This window comes from Madurella fahalii, assembly GCF_045866475.1.
Source record: "Madurella fahalii IFM 68171 DNA, scaffold_6, whole genome shotgun sequence".
Taxonomy (NCBI): domain Eukaryota; kingdom Fungi; phylum Ascomycota; class Sordariomycetes; order Sordariales; genus Madurella; species Madurella fahalii.
In genome coordinates, this window is record NW_027263976.1 from 3,837,685 (window position 1) to 3,858,642 (window position 20,958).

Genomic DNA, 20,958 nt, shown 5'->3' on the forward strand with positions numbered 1-20,958 from the left:
GGCAGAGGAGTGGGTTATTGCTGTCAAGGAGGGTGATGATGCTGCTAAGGCTGCAGTGGCTAAAGCAATTGTGTCGATACAGATTTTGGTTTCTTATTCCTTTGTGACTAAATAATTAGTTTAGTATTGGGAATGGACGGTTTTGCTTGATATCGAGAAAGCGGTGTCGGCCTCCTTTCAGATTCTCTACCTTATCGTGCTTGAGGTAGTATCGCTGAGAGACGCTATAATTAATTCAAGATCCTGTTTTAATTGGTCACTAAATGGCAAACAAGCCTGTACTTCAGCACCCGGTGGACTCATGGTTAGCTAGTAAGGCGGCTCCTAGTAAATTTGGCCTGTAGACTTGATGCTGCCAAAAACCTCGCCTTCTGGGTCTTCTCTTCTTTCACCTCGATAGTTAGAAGGGTATCGTTCACTAATGCTTGGGTTGCCAACGCAATCAACTTCACCCGTCGTATCATATTAGAGAAGATACTAGTGGAAGTGCAGATTAGGTGTTGACACGTAGATACATCATTTGTTGAAGTACCATTTAATTAACATGGCTACAACCGGGCGGGAACGCCGCCCCTCACTAATTACCATAATAATGTATGCCAGCACAAATCACCTTCTAGGCTAGGCTAGTCATCCGGAAGCCACACCTAGTCCCCAACACTTTCTGCGCATCATAACAGGACCATACTCGTTGTATTCCTCGGCCCGAATGCAGATATCGCGAAACGTGCTCAGGCTGGCTAACATTGACCCGCCCAACCAGGCTGAGTACTTCGTGTCCGGCGGAGTTACGACACTGAACTTCATGCCAGTAGGACTCATAGCAGAGAGCCCTTGCTGAAGCCGATCCGCGAACCCGGGAAACAGTGTATTTCCTCCTGCCTGTCATACAGCACGTCAGAGGGCAGCATGATGGAGAGAATCACAAGATCAATGAAAGCGAGCGTGATTCGAACGCATTGAAAAGAGAAACTTCGATTCAGATACTGACCAATACAATGTCCTGAGACAACTCATCCCTGAGTTTGACGTCTGATCTCATGATGGCTCGGAGAACCGTGGCTGGTAGTCCGATGAGCGGCGAGAACATTGGCTCGGGCGCTCGGAAGCGCTCAGTGCCTAAATGCATGGTCTTTCCGTCCGGGAGGGTGTACGACTGTTCCTCCCACCTCTTGTTGAGGATGGCTAGGTAGGGGTTCTCGGTGATGTAGCAGCAATACTCTTTAACATTCCGAATTGTGAGCTCGTCAGTCTTACTCGTAATGGCTGGGTGGCTCTCGGCCAAGAGTGAGCGAAGATGTCTCGTAATGTCCCTGCCGGCAATATCAAGAGTCTGTGCCGCGTTCGCCAGTGGAAATCCTTCGTATACGGGAACGGCGGCTGTCCTGCAGTGGCCCGAGTCAACGACAAGGCCGGTGGTTCGCCCGGTCGCGTATAAGGCTAGTGGTGCACTATCGGATGTAAAGAATTCCGGGCATTCAAAATACTCAAACACCATGGTCGTCATCCTCTCACTGTTTTGGTCATTATCTCAGCTGTCGGCAGTAGACAGGCGTATCGGACGGATAGACCCTGAGCTCACCTCTCCTTCCGCGATAGACCGAGAGGAGCCATCGCTAATAGAGGGTGCTCCTTCGGATCAACTTTGAGCTCGGTGTAGAACACATTCCACCACAGCGCCTCGAGGTCATCCCAGTCATCGATCCGACTGCCTTGGATCGGCCACCGGTTATGTAGGAGTGATTGCCTTTGCAGCACCTCTGCCCCGACGACGACATCTTTCATACCACGACCTCCGAACCAGCATGACCTGCAGACGGTAGAGTCAGCCTTGTCAGATCTGATAAGGGCATAGGGTGCTGGGAGACGGCTTTACGGGACGTATTTTATCCTCCCCACAACGGAAACTGGTTGTTACGGTAAGCCTGCAGCTCTGATTGCTATCAGGGGGGGGGGATATGAAAAGGACATCACGAACGTAGTTCAGATATCGGTGATGCGTCTCCGCTGTAGCCGAATTTTACAGCCTGGGACCTGCAGTATTGATATGAGCGCCGTCCGTTGCTCTAGCCCTTGTCTGACACGGGGTCGCCCGCCACAGCACTTACCCATTGTCCAAGACCAGGGCCCGAGAGAGCCGAGAGAGCGGGCAGGTGACCCTAGCGTTATCCGAACCTAGCTGAACCTCTACGATCTCATTGGTTTGATGTGACGCTTCCTGCAGTGCCTCGGCCATCTGTTCCGCAGCAGAGATGGGTCCAATCCCCGTTGGGTTGGGATCGGCACCGGTCGTCGAAATATGCATGGGACTCGACATGTCGCCAGGGAGATCATCCAGATATATGGGTTTGCGGGCGGTCAGGCGGACAACCACGTAATTATGTAGTGGCTGAGCCCGATACACTTTCGTCGGTCTGCCCCAGCCTACTGCACAGTACTACTGTATGTATGTACGTGTAATGTACGGATTACAGTACTGTACATAGGATGTGGAAGAACGTTTTCCGTACTGTACTGTACCTACGTCCAGCTCGTTAGGTACGGTACCCCGCACGTGGAACCTCCCGCACAACATTGGGCCCGCTCCCCAGAATCCGAAACCCGTTCTTACCGCCAAACCCACGGACAGAAATATGACGGGCTTTACATACGCAGTTCCTTCAGGTACCGTCTCCCTATTGATGTAGCTGTTAACAATAGCAGCACGCAGCCGACAACCAGGCCTAATTTGACCGATCTTGAGGAGTCATCATGCAATTTCGTCGTGATGGTGGTCGTTACTAATTATCCTCCTCTGGACTCGGAGTCTCACTGGTGCCCCATCTCGGACCAAGTTAAGAACCCCGTTGCTTGACCAAAGGCCTAGTCACTGGGGTAATCGAACGCTTTCGCCTGACAAAGAAGTCTGCTCCTCTCTGGCCACGTCTTAGCTCCAAGGTCCAAGAAAAGCTCGTCTGAGTCCCGTGTGATATTTGGCGGAGTACTTGGCGTGTAATAATGCACAACGTGTGCCAAAGCCATGATGTGCACATGGTCTTCCGACATGGAATAGTCTGCAAATAGTCTGGGCACCCCCCCCCCCCCCCCCACCCACAGCAGCCCTCTCCTCGGGCGTCACAAGCCCCAGCAATGCAAACGCTCTATCTCGGGGGTCTTTGCATTCTGATCGATGGTGCCTGGTCATCAAGTCGTAAAGTGGTTGCAGGTACTCGGGATACTTGTCAGGATCAAACTCAGAAACACCTTAGTCGCGATACAGAATGTCCCGAAAGACTTCCCAGTCTATTCGACTGTTGCTACAGTATAGCTGAACGCTCTAACCAAGCAGGAACTGCTAAACGAGCTAGAGGCGAGACCAATATTAACGGTTTGTAAGGTCAGTGATAGGAGTCATGCCAGTCAAACGTGTCGACTTCGATGGTCTTCGCAGGCCGGTCCTAGGGCAAGTGCATAATGTAATGTTCAGGAATCCTTGGCAGCCCCAGCCACACAGACATGCATGCAGCATTTTGGTAGGTTTGATCTATCTGGCGGATCTGGTCGTTGTGTTTGGTGTTGTTGGATTGGTCGATGTGGATGGCGTTGTCCTAGGCGTGTCCATCCGGCGCGGCCAGCATCCCGTCCTTGGGTGGTAAAGAGAGGATCACAGGTTTAGCTTCACCCGGAATTCCTGACCATCCAAGTGGATGAACTCAGATGCCTCGCCATCATCTCGGGTGTAAGAGACGGCGGTACAAGGTGGGGCGCTGCGCGCATAACCTTCGTGATGCTGAAGTGCAGAGTCTCACATGTGATGAGTGTTGGTCTCAATAACTGAAGCTCCTCGAAGTCTACAATTGATGGATATGTGAAGTCCATGGCTCGTCGTTGTTTCAGAGTGCTTAGGACGAGGAATGGAGGCAGTAGGTGTGTCTTGATCTCAAAGCCCACGAGGGTGGCACAGTACACGCATCAGGTTGTTGCAAAGGCGACGCTGTACGGGATAGCCGAATGAACAGGTGCTGAGGGGCCGTCACCCAATAACACGAAGGAGTTTTGCCGAGCTCGTCGAGGACGAGCCCGGGACGCAGAACCTTTATATCTGGACTCGGCCACATAGTTCGAGTCTCTGGAGTTCCAAGCCTACAACAATTCTTTGGGGAGATGGCATGGGACTGATAGCTTGTTTGGGGCTTCTCTAACTCTTTGTGGTCCAGTCAAGCCACCCCCCATCGCAACCCAGCTCCAACAGCGGTCCAACTCAGAGCTCCTGCAACGATAATCACTCCACTATGGAGCTTGTTAGCTAATTCTAGACAGCCTCGCTTCTCCGGGTGCCCCACTTACCGGAGATGACCGCGGCGTCTCCAAACCACCACGCAGTCAGAAATACAGAGGATCGTCCCAGCCACAATAACAGTTCCGAACTCGCGCCACTTTCCCGACACTGCCAACATTCACAGCGCCGCTGCCATGCTCAAATCACGCGCCCCCAGGAGTGGCCCCAGGACTGACACGGTTAACGATTCTGCTTGTTTGTCTCTCTCTTCTATCCCTAAGGCCGGCGCCTCAGGAAGGCCAAAAAATTCGCGGGCGGCGTGGGCCGGGAAAAGTATTACCAATAGGCCTAGACCCGTGTACCCGGCGGCTACAGACAGCCCGAGCATGCGCCATGTCGAAGGAGCAAAGTTCATAGTTTAAAGGCTTATTTAGTGACGCAGCGTCCGGAGATCGTGAGGACAAGCGAGAGTATGCGATCGATGCGTTGAAGGCTCGTTTGTCTGAAAAACTGAAAAGCTGTCAGACGGGCAATCATTACTCCGACCGCCGGCGGAGCATTTTTAAGTTATTGTTGGCGAGCCGATCATCTTAGCCCAAGCCGCCCCTACTCAAAGACATCTTCCTTCAACAACCTCTCGAGCTCCTGATGCTCACTGCAAGATCCTCATGTTGTAGATAATTAGTGCATAACAGTGGCGCTTGTGACTCATCTGGCCCTCCCTGGTTGAGATAACTGGGAGTCCGGCGATCTTTCGCACGACTAAACGCTACCGCCGTCCATCCATTAGAGTGCCAGGTGCCCGCCGAGTAGAGATGCGAACCCACCCAAATAAAGGAGCGGGCTGAATCCTTCAAATTTCAAATTTCAACGCTTTTTTAACATGAGTTTCATCTAGGAAAAGTGTGCCTGCGGTCTAACTAGTAGCCAGGAAAGGAGGAATCCGAATTATTGAAACAAGATCTCAAAAGTGGGCAGTTCGGGCAGAAGTAGGGGAAATGATATAAACCTAACCGGTGGCTCACTGCCTTTCTAAAGGTGCTTTGCTGAAACGGTGACATTCATGAGTTCTTTCGAGCGTATTTTGTTCTCAGATATCCAAGAGTCTCTTGAAATCCGCCACCCTACACCCAAACGCGCCTCTAACTCATATTACCGAAGATTCCAGCTGGTCTGGGTCAGGGAGCCAAGTCGGGTGGTATCGCCGTTCACGAGCATCCGGGAGAGCAGATTCGCTCCATTTATTCGAGCCCGCCGATTATTGTAGCCCCGCCCGTAGTCGTTACACCAGTCGAAAACCAATCTTACTATAGTGATCATCTCGCCTTTGCTTGGCGCAATGGCATTCCGCCTAGTTGTTTTTTTCTCCCTCGCGTAGATGGAAGACGCAACGCGGTTGAACCGTGATTCGGGCCTCTTCTTGTAGCACTTTCACCTCTTCAATTACCCGTTAGTACCCTGATTGGTTCAATCACCTATATCTTTCTGTTTCTATACGGAAAGTCGGAAATTGGCAATCTACTACCTTGGTCTTGGAAGCACTACAAGGCCGAGGCCGATGATATATGGTACTTCAATATCTTCTGCTGATAGGCGAACGATGGGGTAGCACTGGCCGGGTTAGATGAGCGCATGAGGACCAACAGTGCTTCAACCGCGTTCGTAACCCGCTCGAAGGGAAGAGGGGTGCACCAAATATACCCACAGCCGAAGCGCCGGCAATTCTAACGTCATTCGCTTCTCATTCCCTTGGTGACTTTCGGTGATTAGTCACCTGTGTGTTACCAGATCACGAGGACTAATTGGCTCACTTTTCAAGCCACCCTCAGCTGGTGTACTTGTACATAACAGCTATGTGCTCTTTGACTCGCAGCCGAACCGAGCTTATGCATGTGCCGGAAAAACCTGTCATCCGCGTGGACACGCCGCTCCAGGCTCCAGCAAGGCTCCGAGTAATGCTCACCGAATGCGAATCACCCTACTAATTTGCTGGATACCAGGCCGCAGGCGCGCGCTTGAGGATATGGACAATTTGATGCCTTTGGATCCCCCGGGAACTATCAATCCGGCAAAGTTATCCGCGGATGCCTCAAGTGTGCCTGACGGCCTTAGCGATCTCGGCATCCCGTCACCGGAGCCGCTCATTGTTTTCGGAGCTCCCGTTCCGGGCATTTTCTCGTCAACCTCTGAGCCAGCTGTAACTGCTTCAGCTTTCCCACGCCTCACCCGGATTACCTCTGACTGGGAGCCTGAAGACGAAATTATACCGAACGGCGCCTTCACGTACAGCGAGCTGAGGAACGAGTTTGAGCAGCATTTCGTTGAGAAGCCATATCCGTCCACTATCACGGCGAGATATATTTCTCACCATGGATATTTCCAGAGACAGACACTCGGTGGGATAAACACATATATCCCTGTTGACCCCGACGCATGCCCTGACTCCTCTGTCATAATCGGCGACCGTACGGCGTCGATATATGATGCTTACCTTCTACGGGCCGACTGCACAAGAAATATAAACCTCTACTACAGGCAGCAGGCAAGTCCATGCCCAGGTGTCTGGCGGTGAAGCTGACATACTGATGTGAGATTCGCGCATAATCAGGTACTTTTCCATTCAGGCTCTGGAACCTACACTTTTTTGACTCGAGAGGGTCGCATCGGGCAACCAACAAAAATCCGGAAGAGCCAGTCACGTAACGTACAGTCTCTGACGGCGAGGTTCCGCAGCGCATTCCGCACGAAGACTGGTATATCGTGGAATAGAAGATATGACGATTCTACACGGCTGGGCGATTCCCTATTTAATTTCGTCGAGCTTGAATACCGCTGCTCATCCGCCTGGCGGCTTGGGGAACTTCCAAACTACGAAACGGTCGACGGCAATATCCACGAAGGACTGAGGGAGCTGATGGAGATTATGCTCTACGGCGGTCCTGCTAGGAGAGATACGAAGAGAGAGTACCAAGGAAGCGAGAACGCCCGACTGGCATTCAGTGCTCCCTACGAGCACCTCAGCCCTTGGGCAATCTTCTTAGGCTTCAAGACCCTCCAGCTCATTTTGAGATACCTAGACTCGGGGCGCCCGATCCGTTGGAAGGCCATTCTCCAGGCATCGTCGATGTATCGGAGCCAAATCCCATTTTGCGCTGGGCATGACCGCGCGCCAGTGATATCTAGTTACCATGCCATCTTCCTCGAGCTCAGGTTTCTATACTCCCTTTGGCCGCGGCGTGAACTCGCCAGCATGCTGGCCGACATCCACCTTCGTGGTTCCCTGCAGCTAAGCGCATACAAGATGCTTGCTCAGCCGCTTTACCGGGCTTACAGTTCTTTACAGCATGGTTTCTGTCGCCTAACTGATCCTTCGACTCTCGAGTTCCAAGAGCTCAAGAATTACCTCGAACGGTCCTGCCACCGCATACATCGTCTGACAATCGAGCTCCAAGACATTTACAGCGTCTTCGTCAAAGCAGGCCTGCCAAATCCATACCGCGATTGGATTGAGGCAAAGCAGGGCCGTGACGTCTCCGGCGAGCAAAAGCTCCTCCTATGGCACGGTACCCCGCCCGACTCGCTCCTAGGAATCCTCGACTTGGGGCTGCAGATCCGCCGGCGAGGGGCTACCTGGACCGGGACCATGTTCGGCAACGGCATCTACCTTGCCGACGCATCAAGCAAGTCGGCCACCTTCTGCAAGCACCAGAGATGGGATGGGGATTCGGTGCTACTCCTCTGTGAGGCCGATGTTGGGCGGCAGCGGATCCGGAGAGTGCAGAGCATGGAAAATGGCCACGATGTCATTGGCGCACCAGGTAGCCAATACAGGTGTATTGAGGGCTTGGGGAAGATTAGACCTGGTGGATGGAAGTATGTTGGGTGGGAGATGGTTGGCGCCCCCAGTACCGGCGTTATTCAGATGGTATGTGGATCAAAGCCTGATATCTATTCTGTTCACGCCTCCTGTCTTTTGGCCTGCCCAACGCGGCGGACCGTTCTGATTGACTAACAAATCTTTCAGCCAGACACCTCAGTGCCCTACAACTCTTTTCCTATAGGGATTCTGGGGTTCAATGAATATGTCGTCTATGACCCTTCCCATGTCCTTATTCGATATATATTTCGGATAAAGGTTAGGGGCGGCTGACGAGCCATTCGCCACGTCCAGCAATCCCCTTTATAGCTCTCGGAAGGCGTTTTAACTTTCTAGAAATGGCGGGTCCAGACCCCCATTTTCGGCTGTCCAAGCCCCAGCAGACGCACAGGTGAGCTTGATCTATCGGGATCGCCGTGTTGCAGTTAGAAAATGAGCCAACTAACTCCTGAGCTATGACAGAGTCCCTACTGGGAAATTGTTTCACGGGTGTAACTCTTGTGTGCTCCTTGGCGTAAGTCAAATCCCCCCCATTCCGATCACCCCACTTTCCAATCACCTTGGCAAATCTTGGCCCGCGAACCCACCCATCTTCTTCAATGCTATATCTAGCAGTCTATTCAACCCACTACAATATAGGATGCCTCTGATTCTACACGTTCTAAGTCACTCTCTTTAGCTGTAGAGACCTCTATATGGCCTATATCAATCTGAGCCTAGTGGATTTGTTCAATCGAAGCGAACTGACTATTTGGATTAATAACTTCCTTATTCCTTTTCGACGGTCGGGTTACTTCCAACTATGCTCTTAGAGCTTCGTTTTCCTGTTGTAGCTAGGCTAATTCGAAGTCTTTTTCATTGAAGACTTTCTTAACCTTCTTAAATGAAAGCTGGTATATAGAGCGATCTTGTTGTTAGGTGGCTGGATTGTCGAGATGTCTACAAAGGTCTATCTTCTTACGTGGAGTTGTAAACTAGACCTTCTAGCCTATAGCAGCTACTTATGGGGGTAGTCTAGATATTAGAGTCTATGAGGGATATACTGTATACTAGCTGTAGGGGTTCCTCGACGATGATATAGGCCCCCTCGATGCCGAAGGGGCTGACACCGGCGTGGTGCCGACGGCCCTCTTTTAGCACCTAGGGTTGTACCTGTCGGATGCACAGCACCTCTGAACGTTCGGAGTTAAATTTGGGATGGAATTCAGATGTAAAATTGAGGATGGAAATTTTTTGGATGTCTTGTTTTTCCTCTTTGTCTAACGGAGGTGAACTTCCTTCTTATTCCCAACTTCCTGGACCACGGAGACCCGGGTTGACGGGTCTCCGAGAGATCGGATCACACTTATCCGAGTCACACTAATCCGGATCACACTGATCCGGGTTCGTGTTTTGCAGATCCAGGATCCAGCTTCCTGACCCTTTTGACAGTACCTCCTGTACAAGCCCTATCCCGATACCCTTCCAATCCACAGCAGAGGTAGGCTCGGTAACGTGGAGAGTCCGAGGCAGTACACTATGACGAAGGGCGAGTGCCACCTTGATTATACCGGTGATACCCGCCGCAGCCCTGGTATAGCCGATATTAGATTTAGATGAACTAACCTATAATAGACGTATCTCTGGGTAGCTGCTACCAAAAACATCGGCCAAAGCTTGTCCCTCGATCAGGTCACCGAGCTTAGTAGCAGTACCATACGCCTCGATATAATCGATGTCATCAGCCTATAAGGATGATCCGCCGAGAGCTTTGCGAATAAGCCGGGCCTAGCTCAGACCGTTCGGAGCGGTCAAGCTGGCGCTGCGTCCGCTGTAACTTACGGCTGTACTACGGAACACGGCGTAGATAATGTCGCCATCCCGTTGTACGTCGGAAAGGCGCTTGAGGAGTACTATAGCGGCTCCCTCGCTAAAAGCTGTCCCCTAGGCATCGTGTAAAGGGGGTTGTTCTGGGAACACGTTGAGGGAGATGGACTACAATGTCTCAGTACCGAAAAGGGTTCGATCAGTGGGCGATAGCTTCACGAACAGCCTCCTATTGTCATTGACTACACAGAGACTGATCCTTGCGGATCAGAAGTGCCCCGCGTAAGAGAGTTCCCTCACGGGGTTCTTATCTATCCTGTATCGTGACATCATCCAGCATCATTCGGCGGGTCCTCCTGACCTTCGTCTGGAGACTCTCGTTACACATCGGTAGAGAAAGTCCGGCAGCAACCGTCTGGTAACAACCCCTGGAGCCAGCTGAACTTAATGTATATCCTAGGCGTTAATAATAGACTGACACCACCGGCAAGGGCTAAATTGCACTCACTGAGACGTAATAAGTTACAGGCCAAATGTATTGTAACTAGCGATGAGGAACAAGCCGTGTCTATAGTTATAGAAGGACCCTCCAGGCCAAAGGTATATGATACGCGACCGGAGTTGATAGCGTAGGCACTTTTCCCGTTATGGAATATCTATTAAGACTCGCTACTCCTTGACTTGTCGTAACATTGTTGCTGACGCTAATGAAAATACCAGTGTTACTACCACAGAGCTGTTCCTTGGTATACCCAGCACGTTCAAAGGCCTCCCAGCCTACCTCCAGTATCAAATGTTGGACGGCGTCTATATCCTCGGCCTTACGCGGCGAGATACCGAAGAAAGACGAATCGTGTGAGTACACACTGTCGAGGAAGCCGCTACAGCGACAGTACGACTTGCCAGGAGTATCTGGATCCGTATCATAGAGCTCTTCGACGTCCTACCGATCCTTAGGCATATCAACTATGGTGTTTCGTCCGTCTCTAAGGACTTCCCAAAAGTGGTCTGGGTAGCAAACACTACCTGGTAGCCGATATGCCATAGGTATGATGGCGATGCCCTCGGTACGGATATCGCTTCCTGTAGAGTAAGAGGATGCCACTTTCTTGTCTGTTATATTCTCTATGCTAACGAGATGCGTAGCTAAGGCTTTGACGGTAAAATGCTGAAATAATGTAGGGACGGGAATACACCGGCCTAGCCGCTTCTCGAGCTATGCTTGTATGCGGATGAGCCGTACCGAGTCGCCGCCGACCTAGAAAAAACTGTTATCAATCCTGGAACGGTCGTGCCCTAGTATATCGGACCACACCGCCTGTATTTAGCGTTCCATCTCTGTAGTTGGATGCGTGTTGCCCGCTACCTAGATTAACTCGACGGGATCTGGTAGTGCCCTGCGGTCAATCTTCTGGTTCGGTGATAGGGGCAGGGCGTCCATTGCCATATAAAAGGCTGGAATCATATGTTTGGGCAGCTGCCCAGTTAACCACAGCCGTAATGTGTTACCAATCTCGGTTGCTGTCCTTGCGCTAGAAGCTGAATTAGAAACGAAATCTGGGTCGAGTACGCAATAGGCAACGAGGCGGTTATTACGACTGATAACGACAGCCTGAGAAACGGCCTTGTGATCTACGATCGCCGCCTTAATATCGCCTAACTCGATGCGGAAACCCCGGATCTTTACTATGCCATCGATGCGGCCGAGGATTTGGAGCTTACCCAGAGATACGAAGCGAGCCAAGTCCTCCGTACGAAAAATTTTACTATTGTGAAACGGGTTCTCCAGGAAGCGAGTGTAAGTGAGTTCTGGTTTGTTGCGGTAGCCATTAGAGACACTGCTGCTGCCGATATAAACCTCACTACTGCTCTCTATGGGTACTGGCAAGAGATTATCGCCGAGAACGTAGATCCGGCTGTTCGCGATGGGGTTACCGGCATAGATGTTTCCGCTGTAGCTCACCCTCCTAACGCTGCCGTATATTGTCTCGGATGGGCTATATACGTTCTATACCGAGTCGGCAACGGCAAGTAGACGGTCTGCAAGCCGGTGAGGAAACGCATCGCCGCTGCAGATGACCTTGGAAAGCCTTGAATAACCTTCCTATCCCGACTCTAAGAGCATCGTCTAGGTAGCGGGGGTTGCCTGTATAATGCTGATCGCATGGCGCTTCATGATCCTGATCAGCTCGTGGGGATCCTTGACTGTATCTGAATGTGCGATGACCATTGTGGCCCCCGAAAGAATGGGTAACAGGAGCTCCAGGGCAGACATGTCGAAAGATATCGTGGTAATGGCGAGCAGACGATTATAAGAGCTGCACCCCGGTTCCCGCCGGCGGAGCGACGTCAAGAAATTCGATGCAGCCCCGTGACTGATCTCCATGCCCTTGGGCTTGCCTGTTGAGCCAGACGTGTATATCATATACGCTAGGTCGCTTATCTCGATATATGTGCCCAGGTTGTCTACGTCTGTATTGGCGCTCTCTCGCGCCTCGTCGACGCTCACGTATATGGCCTTCCAACGCGCGAGACCCCCGACCGGCGCGCCGCTGGAGAGGATAAGCTTGGGGTCTGTATCCTCTATTATGTAGCTAATTCTCTCCGCAGGGAATGTTGAGTCGATAGGTATATAGGCAGCCCCGAGCTTGAGGACCGCTAGCACTGCCACTACCAGATCGATGGAACGCTCTAGGGAATCGTACGCGGCTCATAAGGGTCAACCGGCATCTCAAGGTAATACTATTTTGGAGTAATCAGAGGCCTTAGCGCTTGCTCATTCTCGGTAGCAAGAGCTGGCCTGGGACTTATACAAAGTTTTGTTAAATACTACGGTCATCAGGTCAGGCGCTAACGAACAATTCAGGGGTCGGTTGTGCGGCTGTGCATTGAGCAGTTGCAGGTTGGTGGAACGGAGCCGCTGAATGAAAGGTTGTCGGTGTTCGAGCCACGCACTCCACCGCGAAAGTAACGCTAATAGTAGCTCAATGAGGCGTAGACGCTATACTATTGTCGGCCACAAATTCCTCCTACAATCATAGTACGGGATAATATGGGCTTCGCTAGGAGGGTGGATCCGTGGTTGGTTGAATTTTACCCCTGTGCGCGCGTTAGCTAAGAGCCGGTCTTATCTTGGCGGTGCAACTGCCCTGCCGAACAACCGTATTGTACAGGCCGGCATCAGAGATGTAATCGTGAGGATGCCGGCGTAGCTCTTCGGGGATGGGCTAGTCCCGACATAGGTATAGGCATAAGTAACCCAGCAGAAGCCGTAACATTTCTCTCTCGACGCCGAAGAATGGCCCTGACTAGGTACCTAATCTTCGTGACTTCTCATGCCGGCCGTCTACGCATATGGTCGCCCATGGCATGTTTGTTGGTTCGGAATAGGGATGTTTATGCTCTGTGGCTGTATGGCTCCAGTACGGAGGGTCAAGAGTCGTGATTCGGCTCTGCGTTGGTCAACTCGAGGAGCGCATTTCTTCATCTCATATCATTAGACCCGGCGATAATAGCACAACCACCTTCACTGTGTACTAATAGACCGCAGCCTGCCTCATGCGAACGGCAGTTGGACAGTGATCGGTCGATCTTTCAGCTCTCAATACCTGGATGGGAGGTAAATTTGGACCCCGCAACGGAATGTTGCGTTACAGCGCACAACATGAAATTACCTACCTTACAGTACATGCTAGAATCCGGCCTCGTCACGTGCGAATTGGCCTTCCTCGGACTGCGCCAGAACCTTGCATTTGCTGCAATCTCCAAAGCCCGGCCTGGCTCATCGATTGCTTTTATTTCGTTCCGTTTCGTTCCGCCTCGTTCAATCTCATAGTCGTCGCTCACAAGTCAACGTCAACCATGGTTGATATTACAAGAGCCCAAGCCTTTGTGCTTCGGATCGCCGTCAGTGTCGCGTGCATCGTCGGCGTGCTTTGGGTCTTCAACCCGCTTGGTTTCGCAACATCGTCCATGGCGAACCTCAGGCCCGCCGCAGCCACTGCTGTCACGCATGTCGTATTATTTGAATTCAAGCAGGATGCCGACCCGGCGGCGGTCGATCTGGTATGTATCCCATTCCGTCGTAGACCTATGCTAGCTGCGCGGCTGACGCCGTGGCGTTTCGTTTTTCCAGGCATGCGCCAGAATGATGGCGCTCAAAGACAAATGCCTCTCGCGCAACTCACAGTACCCCTACATTCAGAGCATCTCGGGTGGCAGGGACAACTCGAAGGAGGGCTTGCAGGTACGTGGCTCCCTCATTCACTCATCACTGCGACGTCCGGTAACCATCTGATCAATATCGTAGGACGGCCTGACACATGGGTTTGTCGTTCAGTTCGCCAATTTGAACGACAGAGAATATTATGTCGAGCACGACCCGGCTCACCAAGATTTCAAGAAGGAGATTGAGCCGCTGGTAAAGAAAGTTACCGTACTGGACTTCACGAACGGGAGCTTCTGATGGTTGGGGCAGCAAGGCAGTTTTACGTCACATACCTAAGCAATCATCCGAACCACATAATACCAGCCTTCCTCGCATCATTCTGAGTTAGACCCCACGTAAACTCCAACCCATTCAGGAAGTGCATGATGCGATTCCCGTGGCCGAGACCTTCTACGGCTTATAGCCGTTATAATTAGCTCAATGTGACATGGGAAGGGTTTCAACGAAGAGGAGAGACTTTGAAAACCACGATAACTTTTTGCCTGGATAAGATATCATGAACGCTGATCTATACATGTACTTTTCCTTTCCTAATATACCGTTCCTATGTTGAAAACGGGATCTCACTTTGTTCTTAACCGTCCACCATGCCTTAACAAGAAATGGGCCGTGCAACCATCATTCATCCAGCCATGACCGTCGTTCACTCATGCCTCACGGCTGTACTTGGAGAACTTTCTCCAGTATTCTCCATAACGTAAAATCAGAATCGAGATCGGTGCCAGGAGCAAACTGAGCCCCGCGAGCACCGTGAAACCCCATCCGTAGCCAAACGCCTCGACCAGCGGAGCGGTCGAGAGCGGCAAAAAGGTGCCCATCAGACAACGCGTGACGATGACGCCCGTCATGGCAGAGGCCGAGTACAGCCCGAACGCGTCCACCACGTAGGCCATGATCGGAATCATTACCAGCATCAGCGTCGTGCCGAGGGAGCACAAGGCAAGTAAGAGAAACACCAGCGGCAGACGCAGCTCGGCAGCCCAGCCATACGCTGCCACAGCGAGCGGCAACGTGAACCCGCCACCTATGGCGAGCGGAAGCCGAAACTCTGGCTTTCCAACGCCTTTGTGTGAGTTCTTCATCCGGACGTAGACACGGTCGAGCGTTGCGTTGCAAATCAAGACACTGATGGTCGAGCCGACCGCTGTCGGGGGATCAGTACACAGCATTCATGGTCAGGATCGCAAGAAAGAAAAGGGAAAAAAAAAAAAAAAAAAAAAAAAGAGAGAGAGAGAGAGAGAGAGAGAGAGATACCGAAGGACTTACTGAAGCTAGCATAGCACGCGCCCACCGCAACGGCTGGCAACCCGTAGATGTCCTGGAGGATATCCGACAGGGTGGTGGACATGACGTAGAAGTAGGTGAAGACCACCGCACTGAAGAGGCTGATGGCCATGAGAACCCCGCTGCCGCAGAGGACGATGCCCGGGCGCAGCACGGCATCGCGCAGCTTCTTCCACCCGGACACGGCGGCGCCGGCGGGAGCCCCGTCCACGGCCTCGTCAAACGCCGTCTTGAACGTCTTCCCGCCCGAGCCGGCCGCACGGCGGGCCATCCGCGCCGCGCGGCGCCGCAGGATGGCCACCTTGTACGTCTCGCGGAAGCAGGTCAGGAACAGCAGCTCACAGGCCGAGGCCAGGGCGACCGTCATCCACACGACGGCGCGCCAGCCGTAGAGCTCGGCGACGGCGGTGCCGATGAGGGGGCCGATGGCGCCGCCGACGAGCGGGGCGAGGTAGATGAGGCTGAGGGGGCTACCGCGGTGGTCCGGGGCGAACAGGTCGCCGACGACGGCCGGGTTGAGGACGTTGCTGGCGACGGCGAGGCCGGTGAGCATGCGGGCGGCGACGAAGCGCGGTACGGAGCGGGCCGTGGCCGCCAGCACCGTGGCCGCCACGAAGAGCAGGTTGGCGCCGTTCAGCACCGCGTACCGCCCCCGCACCTCCGACAGCGGCGCCATCACCAGCGGCCCCGCCGCCTCCCCCAGCTCCCAGATCGTCACCAGCAGCACGCTCGCCGACTTGGACGGGTGCTCCGACCCCGACAGGTCCCGCACGATGTCTGACGCCAGCGGCACCACGCTAATACAGGTCATTGTGCTTTTTTTGCGGGTCAGTACTTGCCGTGGCTGCAGTGTCATGAACTGGGTTGCAGTCGATCACAAGGGGACTTAAGTGCGGTAACGTACACGGTAAACGCCATGAAGGCGAGCATGCCCACGACGCTCCATTTGAACGGCGTCGGCCACTCGAGGGGGTTTTCCGGGTCTCCCTGCGGGTCAAAGTCGACGATGGTGGTTGTCTCGGCGATGTCGGCGCCGCCATCTTGAAGCGGTGCGGACGGGTTGGTGTAGACTTGCTGTCCCTCGTTGGTGATGCTTCGCAGCAGCGGCTGGGACTCGTCCATGGCTCTCCCGCTCTCTCTACTGTTCCGGAACCGATTCCTCCCGCCCGTCACGAAGATTATGTCGGATTGAAGAGCTGGTAATGGAGGGGATGAGGAATTTCCGCTGTTGTTATGCGCCGAAATATTTCTTCAAGTTGTGTGCCAAGCCCGCCCTGCAATTGTCGCCAGGGGATCGCTGGAAGGGCGCTGTCGTGCCTAGCGGGACTCGGGGCCGAAGAAGTATCTGGGGGTGGACCGTACTTACGTGTATCGGTCAACTGCCTTGGTTGAACCTCCACGATGACTCTATGCTAGGAGAATATTTGATGTCACAGGAAGGCAGTTGATGATACGCTATAAAATAGATATCCGGAGCTTTCCTTCGTCTTCTACGACAGCCCGAGTCGGATTCCGACTACAAGTGTCGGATCTGAATCAAGCCCAGGTACGTTTAAATGCCCCGCAGCCTCGGGGGACTGCAGCTTCTGCAGCAGCCCCACCTCCCGCCGCTTCTCCCCGCGGCTTTTGCATGCAGAGGTTTTCATCTCGCTCGGAAAACAGCGGCATTCTGATGCCGGGGTACGCTGTGGTTCAATGGTGGCAAACTTTTATGCCAATCTTTGAGGTCATCGGCTCTATTAGCGGTCTCATTCAACTTTACATTTTCTGCCTTCGTCCAATATTTGCATTGGTTTTGCGAGAGGCTGTTGCTGGCGGCGAAAGAGACCCAGCCCACCTTCCACCTAACTTACTAGCAGGGGAAAGGGATTCTGTTGGGATGTTCCATCCCCTTGACATTTGCGTAACCGCAAACCAACCCCTATGATACAGATCCTGAGTTAGGCACTAGCTAGGTATCACGACATCATCACCCATGTCCTTAGTCATTTGGTCCAGTCATCATCCTACTTGCTTTGGCTAGTCATTATTGCCTGATTGCCAGCAATAGGGCGCTATCATTGTCCCGGTAATGTCAAACGGCCTTGACTACACCTACAACTCAACAAGAACAAGGATAATATTGCAGAGGCGAAAGAGGCAGGTGTGGAGAGTACGGTGTCTTATCCGGGACTTATCAACAGGTTTCGGTCTATGCCTAGGTAGGCGGCTGGCTGCGGAGAGAGGGGGCAAAGGGCTGGTGTGCTACATGTTGGAACTCGGTCAAAGAGCATTGATCTGAGCTAACTACCTTATGTGGTGTTCAATTTTGGCCTTGACTTGGTTGTTGTCAGTCAGGACTTACACCATATTGTTGGTGAATGTGTCCTTCGACTGGAACGACCGGATGTGGGTCCCAACCGTCGTGCTGTACTAATTAATAGGATATACCTGACTTATTCCTCGACCGAGCCTCCTTTTAGTCCCTGGGGATGTACATGGTGTCGTAGCCGACAACGTCCCACTCCCCGGTTTCCGTGTTCAGGGTGACGTTCGTACCAGTCGTAGTGCCCCCACGCAGGAATCCTGCTTCAACGTTGCCGCCAGCAACCGGGCGCGACAGGTGATTCTCGCCCGCGGATACCGTAAAGTTAGCTAGGGGAAGATCCCAAGCATTGCGGTTCGCAACGCTTGGCGAGCCTGTTGGAAAACAAACAATCATCAGCTTGGGCTCCAACTATACTACCGATAGAGGTATCCAGACACATTGCGGGGCATCGGTTAAACACTCACCAAAGAACTGCACTGTTAGCCTCTCTTGACTCGCTGAGAGGATAAAATAGCCTCGGTAGTACCCTTCCTGCCATTGCAACACTTCATTGTCCTCGACGAGAGCGCGTGACGCGTTCCTCGCTCTGAGAATCGGACCGCTCTGCCCGCCGGAACTGACTGCTGTGCCGGCAAACTCAACGCCGATAGACCCCTCGCCGGTCGCAGAGTCGTACGGCTTCTCGCCTAGCCAGGTAACATCGGAGACCTGCATCGTGTTAGGGAGTGTCTCATCCAAGAGTAGTTCGTGAGTTAAGGGCTAGAGGAGCCCGCGTACCCAGTTCTGATGGCTGTCGCCGGCGAGGAAGACGTTGTTGCCAATGTTGTTGTCGTAAAGATGCTGGAGAGTCCGATTTCGGTTGGCGATGTACCCCTGAAAGAGCAACGTTAGCTTAGAGTCCAGTGTCCAAGCGGATATATATCCTCACATTCCAGTTGTCGCCGCTGGGCCCGTTGGATCCGGCAATCTGCGAGAAGATAATCTGGCTGCCGATAACCCTCCATGTGGCACCACGCTCGGCTGAATGGGTTAGCTGGTTATAGAACCAATTCTCCTGGCGGGATCCCATCAGGGTGCGGGATGCGTCATTGCGGATGAGGTCGATATAATCGTCATTCCAGCCCAGACTGGTGATGCTGCGATCATAGTTGCGTGTGTCCAGGATGATCAAGTCTAGAACACTTCCCATCTGGAAGGAACGCCAGATGCGGAGGTTGTCGTCCAAGTCTACCTGCCTAGAGGACGGTGAGCGAGGAACCCGGCAAGGGCCCATACGGAGATATCCTACCGGATAGGCATCCACTCGAAGTACGCCCTCACGGCGTTCATCTTGCGTTGGTCGACGCTGATCGACGGACCGTCCGTGCGGAAAGACTCTTCCGTGTTGTTCAAGGCGCTGAAGCCGTCTCTGTAACCATTGTTGGCAATCTCTATGCGTGAAGAGATTAGAGGATGGTTCAGACTCATCGAGAAGACCAGGGGTTCATACCATGGTCATCCCAAGTGGTCATCCAAGCAAAGTTTTGCGCTAGGAGTTGCAGGTCCGGGTCTGAGCGATACTGGTTCTCAGGTCAACTATCTCTCTTATTATCGGCGCAATGATGTTCTAACCTGTCCGTGCCGAGTACGATAGCTCAAAAGAGTGAACAGAAGTTGGTTTGGACTGTGGGCCCGTTCTCCAGCTTGGGCGTTTTCATATAAGTAATCCCCGAGATGAACCTTGTGAACCGAAGTCAGTGTATTTGATATCGACCAAAGGATTTGTTGGTGGCTCATACCACGTAATCGTGCTGGTCCTTTCGCGCAGCATTACCATAAGCGTTGAAGTAACCGTTCGCTGGACTCGAGGTCAGTGGTTGCGTGAGGTGAAAATAATATCCCTTAACCACCACAAAGAAGTATAGGCCGCGGCGCGGACTCTCCGCCGCCGTAGCGAGCGACTGAACTTACCATAGTTGCTGCACGAGAAAACTGCCAATTTCAGCTCATCAGGATCGGCGTTGGCAGATGGTGCAGTCTTTGTTCTTCCCACTAGGCTGGTCTTGTTGGAGTTGCAAATGGTAAACTGGTAATTGTAAGTTGTAAAGGGGTTGAGACCCTTTGCTTCGACCTGTCTCCTCGTCAACCAGACACTCCAAGTTATACACGATGGTGTTTCACAAACCTTGACAGTATAGTCAATGTCGCTGGTAGTGTAAGCGGTGCCCTCGGATGCCACCCGGCCATTGTTCGAGCCCTGCCCAGCTTGAGACCTTCCGGATGCAGCCTCCCACACCTTCCATTCCACACAGATAGGATTCGGGTCGGCCTTGATGTACTTCTCGGTCTCGTGGTTGTACAACGCCACAGTTCCCTCGACAGTCACGTTGCTGGAGTCAGAAGCCGCGGACGGCGCAACTCGTGTCCAGAGGATTATGCTATCTGGATAGGGGTCACCGGACGCAATACCGTGCGTGAAGTTCAACTCAGACGGTTGATAGGGCACGGCGCCACGTTTTACGCATCGGCGCGAAACGGCTGGGACGTCGATGCCGAGGTTGACGTGCCGTTTCGAAGGGCTGAGGTAGTTGAGGTTGCCATCAAACGAGGCAGCTGCCAGCGTTATAGGCAATGCCGCGAGGCCAAGGGCCGATGTAATATGCATGGCGAATGATTATGAAACTCGTAGCCGAAGGCAGCTGGTATGGCGAGGTGACCGGAGCCAGCGGGCCGACCCGAGTACAAGTAGTAGTAACCACGGGCTTGGGGTTTCACCTATGGTCCACACCTGGAACGAAACCGATCCATTGCCGGCTGAATTGATACATGAGTACTTATATAGCTAACTGCATCGGCTCGCCCTTCCCGGCGTATGTCGGTCGGGCACTGCAGGTCGATGAATACATCCGTTACCGAATGTATTTCCCCCACCCGACAGGAGAGCCTCGACACTTAGCCAATGATCGTCAAGCATGGTTACACGAGTTCTACAGCACGATGACGATGCTAATACAGTTACCAACCGGGTCTGCGCAACGTGAATCGGCATTGAGGATTTATTGGACGAACCACTCTAACGTGCTTTTTGATCCACCCGTGGAAGGTGGTATTGTGGGTGGAACATAGTAAAGATCGGCAATGCGCTTGCCAAGTTAAACAAGTCCTTGTGGATGCCGGTACAGACACGGAGTACACTTATATTACGCATCAGCGGGGGC

At 52.8% G+C, this 20,958-nt stretch overlaps 5 protein-coding genes across 5 annotated transcripts; 2 read left to right on the forward strand and 3 right to left on the reverse strand.

Annotated features, from left to right (window-relative positions):
* Positions 1-630: 630 nt before the first annotated feature.
* On the reverse strand, positions 631-2,317 carry MFIFM68171_11153 (Actin; the record flags this gene model as incomplete). The annotated part of the gene is made up of 6 exons (XM_071066572.1): positions 631-882; positions 992-1,514; positions 1,583-1,810; positions 1,877-1,907; positions 1,979-2,034; positions 2,109-2,317. 6 exons carry the CDS (start codon positions 2,315-2,317, stop codon positions 631-633), a joined length of 1,299 nt encoding a protein of 432 aa, XP_070922673.1.
* Positions 2,318-6,281: 3,964 nt separating this feature from the next.
* Positions 6,282-8,408, forward strand: MFIFM68171_11154 (Poly [ADP-ribose] polymerase; the record flags this gene model as incomplete). The annotated part of the gene is made up of 3 exons (XM_071066573.1): positions 6,282-6,800; positions 6,867-8,183; positions 8,283-8,408. 3 exons carry the CDS (start codon positions 6,282-6,284, stop codon positions 8,406-8,408), a joined length of 1,962 nt encoding a protein of 653 aa, XP_070922674.1.
* Positions 8,409-13,802: 5,394 nt separating this feature from the next.
* MFIFM68171_11155 (Stress responsive A/B barrel domain-containing protein) lies at positions 13,803-14,406 on the forward strand (the record flags this gene model as incomplete). The annotated part of the gene is made up of 3 exons (XM_071066574.1): positions 13,803-14,006; positions 14,077-14,187; positions 14,251-14,406. 3 exons carry the CDS (start codon positions 13,803-13,805, stop codon positions 14,404-14,406), a joined length of 471 nt encoding a protein of 156 aa, XP_070922675.1.
* A 410-nt stretch (positions 14,407-14,816) lies between these two features.
* MFIFM68171_11156 (MFS multidrug transporter) lies at positions 14,817-16,575 on the reverse strand (the record flags this gene model as incomplete). The annotated part of the gene is made up of 3 exons (XM_071066575.1): positions 14,817-15,313; positions 15,436-16,268; positions 16,358-16,575. The coding sequence occupies 3 exons, from the start codon at positions 16,573-16,575 to the stop codon at positions 14,817-14,819; spliced, it is 1,548 nt and encodes a 515-aa protein (XP_070922676.1).
* A 1,336-nt stretch (positions 16,576-17,911) lies between these two features.
* On the reverse strand, positions 17,912-20,405 carry MFIFM68171_11157 (Alkaline phosphatase; the record flags this gene model as incomplete). The annotated part of the gene is made up of 10 exons (XM_071066576.1): positions 17,912-18,132; positions 18,226-18,469; positions 18,539-18,634; positions 18,690-18,996; positions 19,050-19,191; positions 19,251-19,320; positions 19,373-19,480; positions 19,540-19,598; positions 19,712-19,871; positions 19,926-20,405. 10 exons carry the CDS (start codon positions 20,403-20,405, stop codon positions 17,912-17,914), a joined length of 1,887 nt encoding a protein of 628 aa, XP_070922677.1.
* Between the last annotated feature and the right edge of the window lie 553 nt (positions 20,406-20,958).